The 23,551-nt window shown below is 36.7% G+C and overlaps 2 protein-coding genes across 5 annotated transcripts in view; one reads left to right on the top strand and one right to left on the bottom strand.

The window, feature by feature from the left end:
- Positions 1-251: 251 nt before the first annotated feature.
- The window catches only part of LOC128557068 (retinol dehydrogenase 12-like), a 42,939-nt gene continuing 19,639 nt past the window's right edge, over positions 252-23,551 (bottom strand). For 3 of the 4 annotated variants that reach the window (XM_053543644.1, XM_053543658.1, XM_053543652.1), the window contains 5 exons: positions 20,162-20,353; positions 19,324-19,482; positions 16,184-16,303; positions 15,352-15,568; positions 13,101-13,617 (listed from right to left, as the gene is read on the bottom strand). In XM_053543644.1, coding sequence (XP_053399619.1) covers positions 13,470-13,617; positions 15,352-15,568; positions 16,184-16,303; positions 19,324-19,482; positions 20,162-20,353 — 836 coding nt within the window. In that variant the 3' untranslated portion in view covers positions 13,101-13,469. Of the gene's footprint in view, positions 1,658-13,100; positions 13,618-15,351; positions 15,569-16,183; positions 16,304-19,323; positions 19,483-20,161; positions 20,354-23,551 lie in introns of those variants that run through there. The other variant, XM_053543649.1, reaches the window with a different exon arrangement.
- On the top strand, positions 7,808-9,194 carry LOC128557073 (NF-kappa-B inhibitor alpha-like). The gene has a single exon (XM_053543666.1). It carries the CDS (start codon positions 7,926-7,928, stop codon positions 8,601-8,603), a length of 678 nt encoding a protein of 225 aa, XP_053399641.1. The 5' UTR covers positions 7,808-7,925; the 3' UTR covers positions 8,604-9,194.

The following is a 23,551-nucleotide window of genomic DNA, read 5'->3' as shown; positions in this document are numbered from 1 at the left end:
ATTGTTGACTGACGACAGACGACGTACTACGCACGACTGATGACGGACATCAAGCGGTCACAATAGCTCACCTTGTCACTTTGTGACAGGTGAGCTAAGAATGTTCACAATTTTAGTTAACAAGAAAACAGGCTCCATACATATTTCAAATTCATACTTATTGATAAACAAATGTTACAATTTTGCATTAAGGAGATATAAATCTGTAAAATTTGTGAGATTCTTATTTTTACAAATTTTAACAACTCTACAACAGTCTATCAAATTTATTGTTATTATATAACAATACCCCTAGGTTTTATAAATGTTTAAAAAATAGTACAAAAGGTTTGTTTGAAATGCAATGCAACAGTGAACACTATTAACCAGATATGTGTTGGACACTGGTGCCCCCACTTACTATCACCATATGGCTGACAATGCTCGACTAAGTTCAATTTAATATCACCTGTTGGTAGGGTTGACTGTCCATAAAACATCATCAAATAACACAAAAAAACTGAAGGTAGTAAGCATTTTTTTCTGACCTGGGATGGGGAAGGGTAGGGGAATCCTGAATGTTACTGAAAATGCTTAACTTCACAATAAATAAACAACATTCCTACACAGTTTCATGACTCTAGGTCAAATACTGTTTAAGATATGCGCAACACAACTTTTAGGCCTTTTATGCATATTTTTGACTAAGTCAAGCGCCATATCTGGGGAACTGCCGGCTAAAATCCCCAACAAAACGCCAAGTGCACAACTTCCCATGCTGAAGAATATTCCTATACAGTTTCATGACTCTAGGTATATCTTTTCAGATGCGCTTATAACACAAATTCAGACAGACGGATGGATGGACATCTGGACAGAAGGCAAATTTAAGTGCCTCCTCCCCACCAAAAATTTGTCAAACACCGGTATAAAATGTCAAAACTGGTATATAAACATTTAAATATGTTGGGCATACAATTAACATTTTGGTAAAAAAGAAATCGGCAGTCTCCATTATGATTGTCATGCAAATGAAAATATTCCTGCACATTAGAAAAAGTAAACCAAAACAAAAATACTGACTATAAAAGTGTTATCAGAATATACCAAGGCACTATTTCCCAGATAAAAATACTTTAAACTGAGGTCTACCTGATATCTGCTTGACCACTTAATCTTTTAAACCTGCTACTGATGTTAATGAATGTCCCAATATCAAAATCATATTTTACGGTTCATAATCCCAATGACTTTTTTCTGTTTTTTTTCTGATTATTTGTTTGTTTGTTTTGGGTTTACTGCCATTTTTCAACAGTATTTCAGTCATGTAATGGCGGGCAGTTAACCTAACCAGTGTTCCTGGATTCTGTACCAGTACAAACCTGTTCTCCACAAGTAACTGTCAACTTCCCCACATGAATCAGAGGTTGAGGATGAATGATTTCAGACATGATGTTTTTTATCAAATCGTCAAAGAGAACATACGCTCTGTCCGGGGATCGAACTCCCGACACTGCGATCTGTAGACCAATGCTCTCCCTTCTGAGCTAAGCGGTCAGGCTTTTTTCCTGATTAAGATTTCTGTGTAAGCCCAACCATTTCTTCAGAGACTTTCCACAATCTCGCAGCAGCTTCATCATCTTGAGCTTGTGGGGCTTCTTCCTTGATAGCACAATCACTGAAATGTATGGACCATATATTAGAGCTGAAGCAATTTTTCCTCAAAATCAAAGACACTGTAATAAAATTGTTTTTTGTTGGGTTTAACAGACACAACTACAGGTCATATAATCCCTGTACTGTTTTCGGCACAGGTGGGCACCTGGACAAAACCATCGATCTCCTTTAAGCCAGCTGGAGGTGAAGTTTTGTACCCACAAAAGTGAGGGGCAAGGGATTTAACGTCACCAACAATAACCATATGGCCAAAGAGGCCCCACACTGTAAAGAAAGTAGGAATACTACAAGCTTGGAACTGAATTCTTATTCTCTCTACAAGGTCATACACAGCTAAATGTATGAATCAAACACTTTGTGGAAAAAAGATGAAATTTCTTGCCTACCATGCAGGGAAAGGCAAGGTTATCCGGGTAGGAGACCATCTTATTTTTCACCTAGGGAAAAGGTAAGAAAGTCATACATGCCCAAATTGACCTAATAATTTAATGACGTCATGGTGTATGAGCCATTTTAAATTTATAATAAATCTCTGAAAATGTTGCAGTAGTATCAACGGTGGTCAAGAAAAATGATCTAACACGACTGTCTAAGTAAGGCAGGTGATTTCCCAGCCCTCGGGACAGCGTGGATAAAAAAACCTGGCAAGCACTCGGTGTTCCATTCCACACTGCCCCTCGTGTTTGGGAAAACCCTGTCTTACACAGGCAGTCATGTAAGATCCTTATAATCACTGATTTTGTTGCTGCTATTTGCATATACTGGTCATCCACTTTTCCTTCAATGTTTTGGTTATATACAGCTTACTGTAAAGCTTTTACCAGTGCTTCTTTGTTCTCAGCAAGTAACTTTTAACTTCCCAGTATGATGTATGGAGGTTCTGAAGACTAATTAAATGACAGAGATGAAGGGCATGTTATGTTATTTCCACTTATCAGCCAGTTTTATAACCTTTAGATGTAGAGAACAGACTATAATACCTGTGTCAACAAGAAAGTTCACTTCATAGTGATATATTTCTGTAAATTTGAGACAAACCTTTTGAATACCATAGGATGTTATCAGAAAACAAGAGGGCCATGAAGGCCCTGTATCGCTCACCTGACCTACTGACCCAAAGATCATCCAGACAAACATTCTCACCAAGTTTCATTAAGATATGGTCATAAATGTGGCCTTTACAGTGTTAACTAGCTTTTCCTTTGATCTGACCCGGTGACCTAGTTTTAATCCTGCAAAACCAGATTCGAACTTGACCATCATCACTGTTAACATTCTGACTAAGTTTCATGAAGATACAGTCATAAATGTGGCCTCTAGAGTGTTAACAAGCTTTTCCTTTGATTTGACCTAGTGACATACATTTTGACCCCCACCTGACCCAGATTTGAACTTGATCTATAGATCATCATTCTGACCAAGTTTCATTAAGATATGGTCATAAATGTGGCCTCTCCAGTGTTAACTAGCTTTTCCTTTGATTTGACCTGTTGACCTAGTTTTGATCCTGCAAAACCCACGATTCAAACTGGACCTCGAGACCATCAAGATTAACACACAGTTAACATTCTGACTAAGTTTCATGAAGATACAGTCATAAATGTGGCCTCTAGAGTGTTAACAAGCTTTTCCTTTGATTTGACCTAGTGACATACTTTTTGACCCCCACCTGACCCAGATTTGAACTTGATCTATAGATCATCATTCTGACCAAGATTCATGAAGATACAGTCATAAATGTGGCCTCTACAGTGTTAACAAGCTTTTCCTTTGATTTGACCTGGTAACCTAGTTTTTGACCCCAGATGACCCAATATCAAACTCGTCCAAGATTTTATGAAGGTAACATTCTGACCAAGTTTCATTAAGATATGGCCAAAATTGTGATCTCTAAATTGTTTACAAGCATTTCCTTTGATCTGACCTGGTGACCTAGTTTTTGATCCCAGATGACCCAATATCGAACTCGTCCAAGATTTTATTGAGGGTAACATTCTGACCAAGTTTCATTAAGATTGGGCCAAAATAGTGACCTCTAGAGTGTTAACAAGCTTTTCTTTTGATTTGACCTGGTGACCTAGTTTTTGACCCCAGATGAACCAGTATCGAACTCGTCCAAGACTTTATTGAGGGTAACATTCTGACCAAGTTTCATTAAGATTTGGCCAAAATTGTGACCTCTAGAGTGTTAACAAGCTTTTCTTTTGATTTGACCTGGTGACCTTGTTTTTGAACCCAGATGACCCAATATCGAACTCATCCAAGATTTTATTGAGGGTAACATTCTGACCAAGTTTCATTAAGATTGGGCCAAAATTGTGACCTCTAGAGTGTTAACAAGCTTTTCTTTTGATTTGACCTGGTGACCTTGTTTTTGAACCCAGATGACCCAATATCGAACTCGTCCAAGATTTTATTGAGGGTAACATTCTGACCAAGTTTCATTTAAATTGGGCCAAAATTGTGACCTCTAGAGTGTTAAAAAGCTTTTCCTTTGATTTGACCTGGTGACCTAGTTTTTGACCCCAGATGACCCAATATCGAACTCGTCCAAGATTTTATTGAGGGTAACATTCTGACCAAGTTTCATTAAAATTGGGTTAAAATTGTGACTTCTAGGGTGTTAACAAGCTTTTCCTCTGATTTGACCTGGTGATCTTGTTTCTGATGCCAGATGACCCAATATTGAACTCATCCAAGATTTTATTGAGGGTAACATTCTGACCAAGTTTCATTAAGATTTGGCCAAAATTGTGACCTCTAGAGTGTTAACAAGCTTTCTTTTGATTTGACCTGGTGACCTAGTTTTTGACCCCAGATGAAATAATATCGAACTCGTCCAAGATTTTATTGAGGGTAACATTCTGACCAAGTTTCATCGAGATTAGGCCAAAATTGTGACCTCTAGAGTGTTAACAGTCAAATTGTTGACGACAGAGGACACAGGGCGATCACAAAAGCTCACCTTGAGCACTTTGTGCTCAGGTGAGCTAAAAATCAGCATTAATAGAATAGACAGACTGGCAGAAAACGTAGCCTCTTTATAACTACATGTTCCCTACATCCCAATATTTTTGGGAGATATGGTTCATAAAGAACATATGAGACAAAAGTCAGGTACTTTTGAAGGGATTTTAAAATACTTCTTTTACTTTTTCAAGGACTGTTTTGCTAAAGACTAGGTGTTGACATCTCAGTTTAAACAATTTCTATTACCTATTTTCAACAACCAATACTTACGACTGTTACTGGTACATACAAGGATAGATAAGTGACCAAATATCATATTTTCTTTCAATTTATCTTTCTTTTTTCTATTTCTGTTTTAAATCTGTTCTTTAGAAAAGTAAGTTGCTAAGTTCAAATGTTTTTCAAGGTATTGGTTGAAATTCAAGCAGTTTTTTTTTCGAAACTGAAGTATTTTAAGGTGTTTTTTTTAGAGTTTTAGTCATTTTCAAGAGTTTTTAGGTACTAGCATCTAATGCAAGGACTTTACAAGATCTGTTCAGGCATGAAAATGATCTTCAAAGGGCCATCAAATATCAATCAACCAGAAAATATTGACAACATGCAAAAATAGCCTTTGTACTAAACCTTTCTATTTCCCAGAAGTACTTTGATGAAGATCCATCAAGCAGTTCAAGAGAATAAGTATTTTAAAGGTATTTCTAACGATAGTGGCCCATTAACGGGGCCTAATCTCACTGGAATAAATTTGAGAGACACCTTAATAAAGACCAAGTCTGATGAACATTCATTGTTTAGTTCATGAGAAAAACTTGCAGTATTCCTATTTTTAGCACTAGTCTCCCCTAAAAAGTCAGAGTGCCATAATTTGAACAAAACTGGAAGATAATCTTACAATGATGCTACAAACCAAGTTTAATGAAGATGAATTGAGCGGTTCATAAAAAGAAGTCATTCAAAGGCTATTTAATTTTAAATTCTAGCGGTAATTAAGAAGAGGCTACAGACCAAGTTTTGTTTAATTCTGACAAGTACTTCGAAAGAAGCTTTTTATGTAAACTGAGGATTACAGATCGTGGAAAAAGAACCATCCATTTCTACTCATAGTTCAGAATGAACCTTTGGTTCAGGTGAGCTTAAAAAAACTAGAATGTGTCTGTAGGACACAGAGTGTGCCCCCCACTGGTACATTTGTCACAAATAGCGGGCAATAATTCAAATGTTTGCAGTCTTAATGGGGTATAGCCTCAAGAAACATCTAATGAAAAGGATTCATTATTCTAGGCCATATACCGTAATCGGCCGATTATAGGTCGCATTCGTGTATAGGACGCAGTGAAAAAATATCAGCAGAATTCTGGAAAAATGTTTATACCCACTTATCACTTATCCAAATTTATGTTTGGCCGAAATTCGCTATAGTTTCTATGAACTCGCCATTTTTTGCTAAACCAATTGCCGATGTTTCTGCATGTTGTGCAAGTATTTAAATTAAAAAGCATAAACTCTGTGTAAGCACTAAACTGCCGCATCCTCTGATCACTCCATGAATATTGACACCAATGAAAACGAAAGTACACTATGGCACATGGCGGTAAAATGACGTAAATTTAAGACTGGTTTGCAAATTGTTTTGAATATTACGGATCAGCAACTATGATCATATTGTATCAGTCTAAAATCTCACATGCACATGTTTACAATTGCCTCCAGGTATGATTAAACAGTTAATTGTTTGCAGATTGTGACAGTAGGTAAGTAATGCCTCGGGCGTGAATTTCTCGATGAACAAGCTGAATATAGACAACTATCAAAATTCTGTTAATCCATTTCCGGGCTACCTGATATGGAGCTTCAAGTATTTTAATGCAAAATGTGTGAAAACAAGCAGGGAAAGTTTTACACAGGTCTTGTTAAAAACTTAATGATCAGTTACAGAAATGCGTTGTAAAATATATTTTAATGAAAAACAGCATTTTTTTATCTTAAGATTTTATGTGAGCTCTAAATTTTACATTTTATACAGAAGTAATTTAAGATGCCGGGTCCCGATACCGGCTATTAGCTTTGCCCGAGTCATTGGTATTTACTCCCCTTGCAGGGTTTCCACTGGCCCTAATTTTTTTTTCGCCACAAAATATCAATGTCAGTGTTGCATTTAAGCGGAGGGGAGGGAGGTGTATTCTCCAACATACTGCGCATGTTGCAACAATATGTCACTTTTATAGTTTATTTCATTATTTAATTGTTAAAACTTTTATTGGAGGTGGGGCTGGGGAGGGGGGTCAGGGGGCTGTCCCCCTGGAAATTTTTAAAATACAGGCATGAAATCATGGCCTCTGGTGCATTTTTAGGTCCAAAATTTTGAGGTAATGGAGGGGTTAGTACCCTCTTGATGAAAGGGAGAGGGGGTCAGGGGGAAAATCATGAAATATATGTATGGAATGGTGGCCTCTGGTGCATTTCTGGGTCTAAATTTTGAAAAAAAAAAAAAAAAAAAAAAAAAAAAAAAAAAAAAAAAAAATATTATTCTTTTGCCAAAATAGTAGGGTGCATCTTTGATGAGTATAGGCCACTTCTCAGCTAACTGGGGGGGGGGGGGTCGTTCATTCCGAAGTTTTGCTGCAAAATATAACTTAGAAATGGCTACATTGACACAACTTTTGTGATTCCACTTGTTAGTGTAAAAATCAGCTGTCTGGGTCTTTTAATTCAGTCCATGAAACATGATTTTCATTTCTTTTACTATAACAGTAAACTACCTCACCGAATTACTTCAATCAACGATGACATATGTAAAGGCGGAGCTTAATAATTTTGCCGATAAAAAACGTCACGCGTTCTATATCCAAAGCTGTCATTGGTTTATCGCATGTTTAAATTAAAGTCAAAGATCGAGAGGCACGTAGCAGCGTTGTGTAATTGATGCCGAATCGCTAATCCCTTGGTTGGTGACACGCTGTGTATTGTGTATCATGAACGGAAACGCCCGCGGGTAATACTGATTTTTTAGGCAAGACAGAGAGTACTTAAGAAAGAGAAATACACATTATAAAAAATACATTTATGGCAAAAACTTTTTTCACAAATTTTTTATTTTTTTCGCCATTGGCAAATTGCAGCAGAAACCTTGCCTTGAATTCTCTTCAATATAAACTAAAACGAATTTTTATTCTCGATGATTTTTAACGAAGACTTCTGGTAGAGGGTAGGTGTTTGAAAATCGATTTTTAATTAGAAAATAAAGGTAAAACATTATAGAAAAGACCCCCCCACCATATAAAGAGGGGTGTGTGTGTTGGATGTTAAAAATGGAACTAGTTAATACGTTCCATAGTTTACATATCGAAAATGATGCGGATAAGGACGGAGATACCATTCTTCATGTGGCAATAATATGCTATATGAACGACCATGCTCTGACACTCATCGATAAAAGCTGGTTGAATATTCAGAACTATCTTCTTCAGACTCCGTTGCATCTCGCTGTATTAACTAGTCAGATCAATATAGTTCGAGCTTTGCTGAGCAAAGGAGCTATTGCGACTCTTCGCGACCACAAGGGAAATACGCCTTTACATATCGCGTGTGAGAAAGGCGACAGGTATTCCGTAGACGCTCTTGTTCGATCTATCAGTGACATTTCGATTCAAAATTGCGAAGGGTTGACGTGTGTTCACGTGGCGTCCATGCGAAGAGAATTCTTCATTTTAGGTCTTTTGTTTCGCAGAGGCGCCGACGTCAACATTGGTAAAAGCGGAAGAACAGCGTTACATTACGCCGTCGAGAAGAACAATATAGAAATGGTTCGTTTCTTGCTGACGCATCCGGATATTGAAGTAGATCGCGAGACGTACAAAGGCGAATCTGCGCTGTATATGGCATTCTGGAGAAATAATCTGGGGATCGTGAAGGAGTTAATAGAGAAAGGAGCGTATTTCGATTACGGATATTTCGAGAAAGGTGTTATGACAAACTGACATACTCAAAGCCTGTAACATTTCGAGGAAACAATGGAAAATAGTCGGTAGCGGAGGATGTTTGAGCTCGGCGTATCGAGTATGAGTCTTACCTACATGACCTTGGATTAATGTGACTTTGTTTCTAACATTCTCGCAAACAGTCCATGTTCAACTAATTCTGTCAAACAGTCCACTAAATCGCAACGATTTACTCTCAAAGCATCTTTATGTTTGGCGTCCATGATTTCAAAATAAAACAAGAGCACCGCCTTGCGGGTGCTGACGCTCATCTGATTTTTTTTTGTGTAATAGAAATATTGTCCTACCCATGATTTTCTAAGTCTAAAAAGGGCCATCATTCTTGCAAAAAGCAGGATAGAGTTATGTTTCTTGATGTACAGTGTCCACTTATGATGGTGAAAAACTGTTGCAAGTTTTAAAGCAATAGCTTTGATAGTTTATGAGAAAAGTTGACTTAAACATAATACTCAACCAAGAAAATAACAAATGACAAAGGGGCAATAATTATTGCAAAAAGCAGGATGGAGTTATGTTGCTTGCTGTACAGGGTCAGCTTATGATGGTGAACAAGTGTTGCAAGTTTCAAAGCAATAGCTTTGATAGTTTAAGAGAAAAAGTTGACCTAAACATAAAACTTAACCAAGAAATCTGATATTTTCTAAGTCCAAAAGGGGCCATAAATCTTGCAAAAAGCAGGACGGAGTTATGTTTCTTGCTATACAGGGTCAACTTATGATGGTGAACAAGTGTTGCAAGTTTTAAAGCAATAGCTTTGATAGTTTAGGATAAAAGCTGACCTAAACATAAAACTTAACCAAGAAAACTGATTTTCTAAGTCCAAAAGGGGCAATAAATCTTGCAAAAAGCAAGATGGAGTTATGTTTCTTGATGTACAGGGTCTGCTTATGATGGTGAACAAGTATTCCAAGTTTCAAAGCAATAGCTTTGATAGTTTAGGAGAAAAGTTGACCTAAACATAAAACTTAACCAAGAAATCTGAAATTTTCTAAGTACAAAAGGGGCCATAAATCTTGCAAAAAGCAAGATGGAGTTATGTTTCTTGCTATACAGGGTCAGCTTATGATGGTGAACAAGTATTCCAAGTTTCAAAGCAATAGCTTTGATAGTTTAGGAGAAAAGCTGACCTAAACATAAAACTTAACCAGGCAACGCCGACGCCGACAACCGCTCAAGTGATGACAATAACTCATCATTTTTTTTCAAAAAAATCAGATGAGCTAAAAATGCACCGATACTAGGCCCTCTTAAATTTAATCAAGAGAAAATAATTATTTTATATACAATAAAATTATTTTTCCAAACTCCTAGTTAACTCATTCAACCCGAGAACATCATTTGCCCTTGACTGAGCATAAAAGCAAAGTCTAACAGCAAACAATATTCCGCATTGAGTCAGGCTGAGTAGGGCCTAGGGAAAAACAACGTAATTCTATGCCTGCGCAAACGGAAATAAATTCAGATACTTAGATAGAATGTTTCTCATGCCATTTACGTCTCTGTGAGTTTTGTAATCGCAATTTTCGCAATAAAACGTGTCGTTTCCACCCAATTTGTTGTTTTGCGATCCAGTTACCGCAGGTCTTTGAAGTGTACCGTTCGTCTTGAATAACGGCTTCTCTATCCTTCCCCTATACTCTATGTAACAACCTTTGCCTAAACTTACAGTGCTGCCAGCAGAGCAGATCTCTGTTAGCTCTTCTGGCTAAACGACCTTTCTTCACTATAGAGGAGATCGTTATCTTACCCAGAACGGTAAGTTCGTAATTTTCGACCAGATAAGAACACAGTTTCAGGTGCACGTCGTCGATGTACGTTTTTAGTTTCAGATGAAGTTTTTTCAGTTGTCCGATTCTGTCTAGGGCGGCTTGCGATTGATTTTTCTGTCGGGCGTACGACAATAGACGGTGAACGCGATCGATTCTATCATGAAAGGCGCGAATAAGCCTTTTCTCGTGTCCGACCTGAAACGCTTTCAGATTGCTAGGATCGTAACAAGTGGCGAAAGTTCTGCCTCCCAGATCGATGGAACATATCGAGTCCGAAGCGTGCACTCGTTTCTTTCGCATATAGATCGGATCGCACGGGATCTGCAGTACGAATTTTCCGTTGGCTCTTTTACACACCTTCATATCATGACTCAATGGAGGTATCTCGGACACGCATTTGGACAGTCTCAGAAACCTATCTTCAGAGAAATTACCCGGCATCAACGCTATTCTACATAGCCTCGCGCGTTCGTCGGCGATATCTTTTTTCGTCAGTAATCTGACATACAATTTCTGTACTTCGAAAGATCCTTCGCGTAATGTAACGGTATCTTTATTTTTAAGAGTAACCCTGGCCTTTTTCTGGTTGCTCTGAGTGGATTTCTTACAGGCCGTCAACTTGATAGACGACATTTTATTATCTAACAAGAGCTGTCGGAGGACAGCAACGCTCGACTATTCAACAGCCTTGTCAATTGAATGAATACAAAGTTGAAAAAGGGGCATAATTTGTAAAATGCAAGTAGAGGTATTGACCTCTGTACTGCATGTCATATCATGACAGTGAACAGTGTGTGAAGTTTCAATCCTTCCAATTTGTGGATACTGAGAGACCAGCTTACATACAAAAACTTAACAAAAAACTGCTAAGTCAAAGGGGAAATAATTTTTGTAAAAATGCCAAGTAGAGTTATGGACCTTCACAGTGCATGTAGATCATGACAGTGAAAAGTGTGTGAAGTTTCAATCCATTCTAATTAGTGAATACTGAGATATCAGATTACATACAAAAATTTAACCAAAAACTGCTAAGTCGAAAAAGGGGCATAATTTTGAAAAAAAAAAGAGAGTAGAGTTATGGGACCTGCTTAGTGCATGTCAGATCATGATAGTGAACAAGTATGTGAAGTTTCAATCCATTCCCATTAGTAAGTACTGAGATACCAGCTTACATACAAAACCTTAACCAAAAACTTCTAAGTCGAAAAAGGGGCATAATTTTGTAAAAAAGCAAAATAGAGTTATGGAACCTGTGCAATGTAGATCAGTTCATCACAGTGAATAAGTGTGTGAAGTTTCAATCCATTCCCACAAGTGGTTACTGAGTTACCAGCTTACATACAAAACCTTAACCAAAAATTTCTAAGTCGAAAAAGGGGCATAATTTTGTTAAAAAAGCAAAATAGAGTTATGGAACCTGTGCAATGTAAGTCAGTTTGGTCACAGTGAATAAGTGTGTGAAGTTTTCAATCCATTCCCACAGTGGTTCTGAGATACCAGCTACATACAAAACCTTAACCAAAATCGGGACGCGGACGCGGACGCAGACGCCGACGCCGACGCATGGGCGAGTGCAATAGCTCACTATTCTATGAATAGTCGAGCTAAAAACCAGTCGTCCCCGGGTAATCTGTACTCGGCCGGGACGTCTATCGAGTTAGTTTTAGCGACCACTTTTTGCAAGTCGAACTGCTTCTGTTTGAAGCCTTTTTCCCCGACTAAGTAATTACACCAGTTGTAGGCGTAACTGCTAACTTTGAGCATCCGATTCAAAATCCTTTTCTGATCTGAGGTCGGTCTAACGCCGACAGAAAAAGTACACATAAACTTATCTTCCGTTTTACGATATTTCGATTTTAGATCGGAATAGCGAATCGGTTCAGCCGTCGAGATTTCGCATTTCAGGTCGAGCATTTTTAATTTGTTGATCCAGGATTCGAACGTAGCGCGACCATTGACAAACGCCACCTTCCATAAAGTAATCGGTTCGCGAGTTCTCTTCATTATAATAAAAATAATTTACATTGTCGTCCCCCATTTTTATAGGCGTTTAAAAAATAATTATATAATTATTTATTTAATTATGAATAATTCGGTCCGACATAGGACGAGATATCTCGTCACTCGGGTTGAATGAGTTAAATCCAAAAAAAAAAACAAGTCAGATCTGTCCAAGGGAAAGAACTCTGGTAGGCTTAGATAAACACGGAACATAGTGAATAACTATCTCCGTAATCATCAGTATTCAGACCGTATGTTTTGTATAACTCTTGAAGCTACTCAAATTTTGTATGACACTTAAAACATACGGTATGTGCAAAATTGGTTGATCGACCTTTGTCTCGGGTCAAGCTATTATATCTAATAATGATCATGTTACATGGCGTTGGTATTGCCTTTCGCACGCGTATAATACTTCATGTGGATTATAATGTGTGTATAGTATATATTACACATACCTTTTTTTTCTATTTTATGGTACGCTTATTTTTGAAGAAGTTACTTCATTTCACTCAGGGGGAAGTGTGGGGGGTGCAGTAGCTACTTGCAGTGTATTTATACTGAGATATCGGTCACAAGCTCTGATTATCAGACAAGATACTCAGAGCCAGGACTGATAAATCAGAATTTTTTACAGAATTATTTTTTTTTCTGAAAAAAAATAATAGATAAAAGAAAACAAAACAAGAACATAGTGTTGTATATTTCAATATCATAAGTAACGCTGTTTATTTTTTCATTTAAAAAGCACAGAAACTATTTCATTTTATTGGAAAATGAAAGTTGGTATGTAGAAATTCGAAATAAATCGCAGTATATGTACAATTATTTTTCTATGAAGTATGAAGAAAGTTAAAAAGACCTGGGGGGTCATTCTGTCGATTCATTGAAATTTCAACATAATACACATACATTTCTTTGAGTTCCAAAGACCTTCTGTAATTTTTGACCTCCCAATCTTCATTATTTAGTGTCTTGCAGAAGTCTATGCACTGGCTATGAAAAAAATTGCCAACTCACTTTCCCTTAGTAATGGACCTTTAACAAACTTTAAGCATCCCAATATTCTTCTTCTCTAAAAACGAAAGGAATATTCGGGTGCACACGTTCCCGGTTTTTCCATCCAACCTCTTTCATGAATACATTCTGAATGTACGCATCCAACATGTATGTAGAAACCAGTTTCTTTCCACTCGTTTTTTGTGGTAATTCTTTCCAGATTACTGCAAAGTTAATTTTTCTATCTGTAGACATGATTTTTTGGAGTTTTAATGCGAAAGAAAACTGATCAGTCTCTTAAACAGTATCTTTTATATACACACATGAAGGAGGGGGTGTGAAGGGAGCATATTTTTTTCTTCATTTTAATTTGTAATTTTTTACTATAATAATTATGTTTCTTTTTACACCGCCCACCAATTATTTGTAGTAAAATACGATTGGTCGACCACTTGAGTAAATCACAAGGATTGGTTACCATTATAAACACATTCTCTTGCTTTCAATGAGCGCCTACCATACATCGAGAGCTGTTTAAACAATGTATTTTAATTTGTTTTCCCGATACAGCACTTCCAGTTCATAATATATATGTGTGTATTTCTTCTTGTAGTGTAATATTTTGTTATTTTGACCTAGCGCACCTACCATGTTTCATGTGGGTCCGCCCCCTATTTCTACAGTTATGGCCCCTGAAATAGTTAAAAAATGTCTAACATTCAAAAAGTATTTCATATAAATGGATGAAACCTTGCATGAGTCTTTATCACGATATGAACTTGCGCACCTCCTATTATTTTTCTGCCTCTGCCCCTTTTTCCAGAGTTATTGCCCCTGATATAGTTCAAAATGCACATTTTCACCTTGTAATGCATCTAGCTCAAAAAGTATATGATATAAATGGATGAAAACTTGCATGAGTCTTTATCATAATATAAACTTGGGCACCTCCTATTATTTTTTGGCAATTTCCACCCCCTATTTTTAAAGTTTTGGCCCCTGAAATAGTCAAAAATGCACATTTTCACCTAATAATGTGCCTAGCTCAAAAAATATTTGATGTAAATTCATGAAACCTTGCTTGAGTCTTTATCATGATGTGACCTTGCCCACTTGGCATTCTTCTTGAGAATTTTGTTGCTTATTACAGAGTTACAGCCCTTGAAATAGCCAAAATAGTGGATTTTTTGTTTGTGATGCTCATAGCTCAAAAAGTACCGTCATCCTACGAATATAAGAAGCACAGTTTTTTACGAGATTCTGGTCTTGAAGGACTGGTGCGTCCTATATATGGGGACAGAAAAAGACCAAACATTTCCCCCGACTCAAAAATTAAGAAAATCGATCTTTGTTTACACCGCGTACCAGCTCATATCATGATAAAGACTCATGTAAGGTTTAATCAATTCTTATTAAATACTTTTTGAGCTAGGCGCGTCACAAGGTGAAAATGTGCATTTTTGACCATTTCAGAGGCCATAACTCTGAAAATAGGGGGCGGAGCCAGATGAAAAATAGGAGGTACGCAAGTTCATATCATGATTAAGACTCATGTAAGGTTTCATGAATTTACATCAAATACTTTTTGAGCTAGGCGTGTCACAAGGTAAAAATGTGCATTTTTACTATTTCAGGGGCCATAACTCTGAAAATAGGGGGCGGAGCCAGATGAAAAATAGGAGGTACGCAAGTTCATATCATGATAAAGACTCATGCAAGGTTTCATCAATTTATATCAAATACTTTTTGAGCTAGGCGCGTCACAAACTGGATGGACAAGACCAAATCTATATGCCCCACCACTCATGGGGGGGGGGGGGGGAAGGGGCACATCAACATAAAGAGAAGTTCCTATGACCTATAAAACTATGAAGTTTTATAGCCTTCTTCAACATGAAAGAACAGGTAACTTTACTGGTAAACTTGCTTTCACTAGTGCATGAATAATTAAATACTACCTGAAATATTTTCCAGAGACATTCTCTATGCCAGGGTCCACAGCACAATATATAGTGGTCTGGGCTCCCTGGACTGGTGTTTTGTTTAAGTGTTTCACTAGGCCGTAATACATCAAGTTGATAAATGTTCTCACTGGCAAAACATAATTGTCTATGAATCGGACAAGCTCTGTAGCCACAACTCCAGGATGTAAAGAATTAGCAGTCACATTTGTTCCTGTAAATGAGACAAAAAACAAGAGGGTCATGATGGTCCTATATGGCTCCTTTGAGTCTCACAGCTCAAACATGTAACACCTTTGGTAGAGTAAAACACAATTTCAGAAACTTTCTGCTAAAGTATTTTAAGATCTGACTAGCAGTTTAGAAGATGTCTTTTGAAGAATTTTCTATTTTTAGCCTGTAGGCCATTGTAATGATAAATTAGAAGAATTTGAACAGTGCAGAGTCATCCAAGATACATCTGTGTGATATTATTTCAAAATTGAGCCAGCAGTTTCTAACATGAAGATTTTAAAAGTTTCCAATACATACACAGAGGGAAAGTGATCCAGTAGACAAATTCAAACACTTCAAACATTCTAGTGATTCACCAATTGAGCTCCTTGGCTATTCAAATTGTAGATTAAAGATTAAGCTTACATTGTTTATTACATTCATTTTTTCCATATACTGATATTTGGTATTTTAGACAATAATAATACATTAAAATTAATGTTTTGAAACTAAGTCACACTTTAACTGCAGATTTCATACTCAGGATTTTTTTTCCTTGAATGACAGGATTAGGTGACAATTAAGTTGTTACTTTAAGTTTCAAACATTACATTACCTTGTAAACGTTTACTCAATTCCCTTGTAAATAGAACATTTGCCAATTTACTCTGAGCATATGCTTTCATAGTTGAAAAACCTTTCTCGCTATTTAGATCATCAAAATTTATCTTTCCTCCTGAAATATAAACAAGATGGCCATGACACCTTAGATCACTCAACAGATTTTCACAGCTTATTGTAACAGTTTTGGTAGATGGTTACATAAGGAAAATACCTGTGAAGCATTTTGAAATAAGGCCACTGTTTTCTGGCAAAAAGATTTTAGAAGTTTCTACTAAATATAGAAGGCCAGGCAATGTATATGTGGGGGGAGTGGGTTTAAAGGGATTTGGCAAAGGGTCACCCAGGTAACACTGCTGTCAAAATATTTTGATATTGGGCTACCTGTTTGGGAGGAGAAGATTTTTAAAGCTTTCCATATTGCCATTATAGCGAAAACTAGCTCTGCTCCCTACTGGTGGCCATGTTTTTTTTTAGATAAAAAAAAACTGTTTGAAAGAAAAGGGTTACTCAAGGATCACTGCTGTGAAATTGAATTCAAACCGAGCCAGCAGTTTCAGAGAAGAAGGTCTTTGTTAAAATTTTCAATAAAGCTATACAGAGAAAAGTGGCCCTGTTCCAAAGCTGTCATGTTTTTTATGTCTTGAAAGAATCTGGTAGATGGTCACAAAAGGAACATTACTGCAATATCATTGTGAAATCAGGCCGAGAAGATATTCGAAGTATTCCATGTAGCCATATAGTGAGTATTAGCCCCACCTCCTGGCAGCCACTTTTCTAACCAAAAAGACTGATTAAAAGGAATTTGGCAGAGGGTCATCCAAAGTATAGTTCTGTAAAAGTTTTTCAAAATCGAGCCAGTGGTTTCTGAGTGCAAGATTTCTGAAGCTTTCCCCTTCAGCTGCTATGGTTACCAGATTTTGCATGGATGACCTAGATTAGCAAAAGTAAAAATTCCTTTGATAAGTTATATCTGATGTTATGTGATAAAATAGGTATTGAAATACTGGCTTGGACAATCATTAACTGAATCCTCCAGTGAGTTTGCAAACAGCTTTGCCAATTGACTGGCAATCCATTTATTAAGTATATCAACAAGAGTTCTGCCGCCAATGGGGGCAATATACGCCTGAAGGGTAATATCAGAGGAGGAAGCAAAAATTAAAAGGAAAAAAAAAATTTTTAAAGATTTTTTTGGTGGAAGGTGTGAGAGGGGAGGGGAAGTTGGGTGTGTGTGTGTATGTGGGTTTGCATGCTTGTGCACCGTGGTGGTGGCAGGATACTTAAGGGCAAGAAACTAAAGGAATGTTTTTGATTTGTTTTATTCTGGGGGTGGGGGGGGGCTGTTATTTGTTGCAGTCTGCACATCATCTCATCACAACCTGCCTATATCCCAAGTTTCAAGTAAAAACCTTTAACATTTATCAAGTCATGCTCTGTACACGAAATATGATGGACAGATTTGATTTTGCTGTGACCTTGACCTTTGATCCACCACCCTGGTTCAAGCACTTTGCACATTGTCTTATCATCACTAATTACATCCCATGTTTGGGGTCAATACCTTGAAAGGTTAATAAGGTATGCTCCAGACACTAAATATGATGGACAGATTTGACCTTTGAGCTTGATTTGTGACCTTGACCTTAAACCTATAGACCAGGTTCATGTGCTATGCACATTGTCTCATCACTACCTACCTACCTACATGCCATGTTTAAAGTCAATGTTTAACAAGAGCTCGTAGAACATGAAATGCCCCCCTTGATGCATTCAGTAATTGCACAGGGAACAGAAATTATTGGTCACTGTACACAAAAGTTTTACTGTTCTGAGTTAATGTGACATTGACCTTTGACCTATTGACCTCAAAATCAATAGGGGTCATCTGCTGGTCATGATTAACCTACCTATCAACTTTCACGATCCTAAGCCCAAACATTCTCAAGTTATCATCCGGAAATAGTTTTAACTGTTCTGGGTCACTATGACCTGGACCTCTGGTCTAAAAATCAATAGGTGTCATCTGCTGGTCATGACCAACCTCCCTATCAATTTTCATGACTCTAGGCCAAAGCGCTTTGAGTTATCGTCTGGAAACTGTTCAACTGTTCCAGGTCACTGTGATCTTGACCTTTGACCTACTGCCCTAAAAATCAATAGGGGTCTTCTGCTGATCATGATCATCTTCCCTATCAAGTTTTGTGATCCTAGGCCCAAGTGTTCTCAAGTTATCGTCCAGAAACGGTTTAACTGTTCCGGGTCACTGTGACCTTGACCTTTAACCTACTGACCTCAAAATCATTAGGGGTCATCTGCTGCTCATGACTAACCTCCCTATCAACTTTTATGATCCTAGGCCCAAGCACTCTTTAAGTTATCATCCGGCGACCGTTTAACTGTTCCGGGTCACTGTGACCTTGACCTTTAACTTATTGATCTCAAAATCAATAGGGGTCATCTGTTGGTCATGATTAACCTCCCTATCAACTTTCATGATCCTAGGCCCAAGCATTCTAGAGTTATCATCCAGAAACTGTTGAACTGTTCTGGGTCACTGTGACCTTGACCTTTGACCTACTGATCTCAAAATCAAGAGGGGTCATCTGCTGGTTATGACCAACCTCCCTATCAACTTTCATGATCCTAGACCCAAGCGTTCTTGAGTTATCATCCGGAAACAGATTGGTCTTCATACCTGCCAACAGACGACCTACCGACCAACCGACATCTGCAAAACAATATACCCCTCCTTCTTCGAAGTGGGGCATAATAAGTTTTGCTCCAGACACGAAATATGATGGAAAGATGTGAACTTTGAGCTCAATTTGTGACCTTGACCTTTGACTTTCAGACAAGTTCATCTGCTCTGGTAATCGTCTCATTGTCACCTACCTACATGCCAAGTTTGAAGTAAACACCTTGCATGGTTATTAATTTTTACCTTTTAGCTCAATCTGCAACCTTGCATCTCACATTGCCATCTACCTATATGGTAAGTTTAAAATCATTACATCTAAAAGTTAAAAAGTTATGCTCCAGACCCATTATGACTGACGGACAGATGGGCAGATGCTCGCACCATCACATAATACTTCCCATTTTTCCGAAACAGGTGTAGTATAAAAAGCTTACTTATATGAGCCAAGGAAGACACATTGATGATTCTGCTTGGTGTTGATTTCTTCACTAGATCCAGTAAGAGATTTGTAAATAAGAAATGTCCAAGGTGATTTGTTCCGAACTGCATATCAAAACCATCAGCTGTCTTTACGTTTGGTGTCCACATTACACCTTAAAAGCAAAAAGCATCTAATATATCATTATTAAAGAAAAAATAGTGCAGTCTCATTAGGAAAAAAAACCCAGGTTATGTTGTGTGAAATGAGCTGTATAAAATGTTCTGTCCTTCATAACTAGCTTTAACCTACTAGTACTGGTATTAAATACAATTACAATAAAGCGTAACACTTCAATTTATTTCTACACCAGTGGAATAATTCTATCTTAAAATAGCATCTTCTAATCTAATGGTTTTGTTCAAAATTTAACTAACTGATCATTTACATCTATCTATGTTCACCGATTCTTAAAATTTTCACTGGAAGTATTTTTAAAATTTGATTTTCCTATCCTGGTTGCCCAACCAAGATAGCGTTATTTTAGCATAAGTACAAGTATGCCCACAGGCAGAATGTCGAGCCCGCCAGCTGTCACTCCGTCACAAAATGGTGAACACTCATGCCAAGTTACATCAAAATCCTACCATGCATGAAGAAGAAATGCTCCGGACAAACTTAATCTGACCTCTGATAGTCAAGCATAACCAGTTCAACAAATCCGAGAGAGGACCTTACATGTTGACCTACTGAAAGGCAAGCAGACAGACCAACCAAAAATAACCAAAACAATATACTTCCCTTTCTTTCAAGGGGTGCATAATAACCTTTAGTTACCCACTTTTAAATCTTACCTGCATTATTAATGAGGACATCCAGTCTGGTTTCTTTAGTTAGGACTTCATTTGCACACTGGCGGACAGACTTAAGTGAGGCAAGGTCAAGAATATACACAACTACGTTTTCATTTTCAGTTGACTTTCTGATATCTTCAGCTGCTCTCTCCGCTTTTGTTACATCACGACATGCTAGTAAAACTCGAGCTCCTGAAGAATTATGAATGTTTAAATACAACTAGTCTATCTCCAAGCAATTAAAGTCAACTCCAGAAGGGGCATTATCATTAAAGAATTAAACACTACTTTATGTGCATTTAGACGGGTATAAACAACATTAGGACTTCATGAGAATCATCCAAGAATCTTGCTTGCACGAAGTCCAAATGTGGTTTACACCAGTACCATTTTAAATGCACAAAAAGTAAAATTCAATCTTTACATTTACATTTTTTACAGTTACTGTAGCTTGCTACAGAAATAAGTGTTTTGCTTTCCCAGAATATCAAAAAATAAAAATTAATATCAGGATAGTAACATTCACATCTAAACAACAGCAGGAGAGACATGCCTGAATTAAATTTTCATTCGCCTTCTGGTACATAATTCTTGAGTTTTATTTAAAATATCCTTAAATCCTATAAAAAAAAATTATATATTCAGGCTGATCTTTCCCCTCAGTTTATTTAGTTGCTTATGCACTCAAATACTAATGCACAGGCAATAAAAGTGATTTTTTTAATTTTCTTTTTTGAAGTGGGTGGTGGTTGTAAAAAAGGGACAGATTTGAACTCAATTTGTGACCCGAACATTGACCTTCCATCTAAGTGCATGCACTCTACATATAATCTCGTCCTCATTTACCTATATGCAAAATTTAAATGGTTATTAAGTTATGCTCTGAACACGTAATATGAAGAACAAATTAGACCTTTGAACTCCATTTGTGACCTTGACCTTTGACCTACTAACCTGGTTCATGCACTCTGCACATTGTCACATTACTACCTACCTATATGCCAACTGAGTTATACTCCCAACTCAAAATATGATTGACATGATTAACATAATACGTTTGTTTTTCCAAAACAGGCATATTAAAACATTTGTGTAGAACCGGTCACACATTAAACCGGAATCCACCTAAAAACCGGAATACACGTGGAATAACCGGAATACACCTGTATTTTTTAATTTAAAGGTATTTTTGAAGTGTTTTTGATATAATTCAATCATATATATCATAAATAATTAACATACGAAAGGAAAATAAAATACGTTCACGCAAAATGATTTTATAAGAGAATGAAATTCGGCAACCGCGCGGGAAATTATCGTAACCGAAATACACCCGTATTTTATTAAAAAATGGTATTTATGTAAGTTTTTTTATATAATTCAATCAAATATATCCTAAATAATTAATATACGAAAGGAAAATAAAATACTTTCACGAAAAACGATTTTATAAGAGACTGAAATGCGGCGATTGCGCGGAAAATTATCATAACCGAAATACACGTGTATTATATTAATAGATGGTATTTTGTAGGGTTTAATGCAGAACTCATTCATATATATTATGAATAATAAATTAACAAATGGAAAATTTTTTTTTTATTAACTTAATTATTTACTTTATTAACGCAAAACGAATTTATACGAGATCGAAATTCGACTAGCGCACGGGAATTTTCCATAACTGCAATGCACTCGGCCTTTCTTTTTAAAGTAAATAGTATTTTATTATATGAACAATTTTTATAATTTTTGTAAGATGTAGAACGATGCTCAATCAGATTAAACATGAATGAGAGAAGTTAATTAAAAGTTAATTCTGTATACGAGATTATAACTCTACGATCTTACGGAAATAATGTACGCTTACGAGAATGACCCTAATCTAGAGTATACATATCTCCAAGAAATAAAGTTTATTTATTCATGATCATCATCTGGCCTAATCGGGTTTTTTCTGAAAGATTTTTAAAACCGATCAGATGCTTTTTAGGTAAATAATAAACGTTGTCATGCATTCATATTGACTGCAAGACCGATTCCAAATCGGCATAATTTTATAAAAATTCGATGCACTGATTCATAAAGCGAAAGTTGTTTGCAAATTAATTGACACCTCGTTTGCAATACTTGGTAGTTTGTAATAAATGCCCTTAGATTTTTCTGAAAACAATTATCTTTTTATTTATGATTTTAAAACTTTAGGTTTGAAGTCCATGACGAAATACCGACAAAATAAGTTCAAATGTATTTCTTTAAATACCGACGCACGGCTGCTAATTGCTGTCTTGTAATCAAAAAGTGTTGACACGGCAGTCTTTGAATTGCCGACTGCTGTTTGTCACACGAAACTGCGGGTCTTTGATATGGTAAAAAGTTACCTTAAATGAGTATTAACACCCCTTTATAATTTCTCAGCTAAATCTGTATTTATACCTAACATTTCTCCATGCAATTTACCATTTTGGTAAACCATACGTCTGTGTATAAAACTATAATTGTTCTTGTTGCTAAAATATTCAGAAATATGGATCTATGTACTTTATGTAATAAAACTTGTGAAACTAATAGAATCAAATGTGACTATTGTCAAAGGTGGACACACCACACTTGTTGTGGTATGTCCAAGGAGGATGCCAAATCTTGGTCTCCTGCCTCTCTGAAATTTGTGTGCAAATCATGTGGATTTAATGAAGACAAGTACGATGTCAGTGCTGCTTTAGTTCGGTAAGTTATTGTTTCATATATCTTTCAGCTTACTAAGGTAACAAACTGGATTACGCATGAAATGCTCCGTTATACCCATATAATGTTAACTGAAAAAATTTGAACCCCTCAAAATTAATTACCTGGGAGAGTTCATATCCATTTTACAATTACAGATATAATTATTTCTTTAAGATCTGTTACTTAAAACGTGTAGTACAGAAAAAGTTCTAAAAGTTTAAAAATTATGGATGGAAATTGCACGTGCCCCTGCTCAAATTACACATTAACATTTTACCGATTAAGAATATACAGTCTTACAAATGATACGCATAGTGCTCAGAAGACTAAATGTTTTGACGTATTTATTACCAAATTGATACAAGTTGGATGTTTGAAATATAATTATGATAAAATATCGTGCGACTACGCACGCGAAATTGATTTTGTGGCATCATTTTTTGTTTGTTAGATTATTGGTATTGATCACGTGTCATTACCAAATATTATGCAATCAACAATACAATCGCGGTGATAAGACATAATAATTGATAACAAGTGTCAACCGGCAATCCAATCAACATGTTCATGAATACCCGTCAAAACGGTGTATGATTGTAATTTTATTGTATCTTTGAGTTGATAGATTCAAGATTTATGCTTCAATTATGTACATTTATCTTA

This window comes from Mercenaria mercenaria, chromosome 1 (genome assembly GCF_021730395.1).
Source record: "Mercenaria mercenaria strain notata chromosome 1, MADL_Memer_1, whole genome shotgun sequence".
NCBI lineage: Eukaryota > Metazoa > Mollusca > Bivalvia > Venerida > Veneridae > Mercenaria > Mercenaria mercenaria.
This window is presented reverse-complemented; position numbering and strand designations above follow the sequence as displayed.

Excerpts from the sequence above, each read along its gene's own strand:
- LOC128557073 (XM_053543666.1), top strand. The coding sequence starts at position 7,926 with ATGTTAAAAATGGAACTAGTTAATACGTTCCATAGTTTACATATCGAA.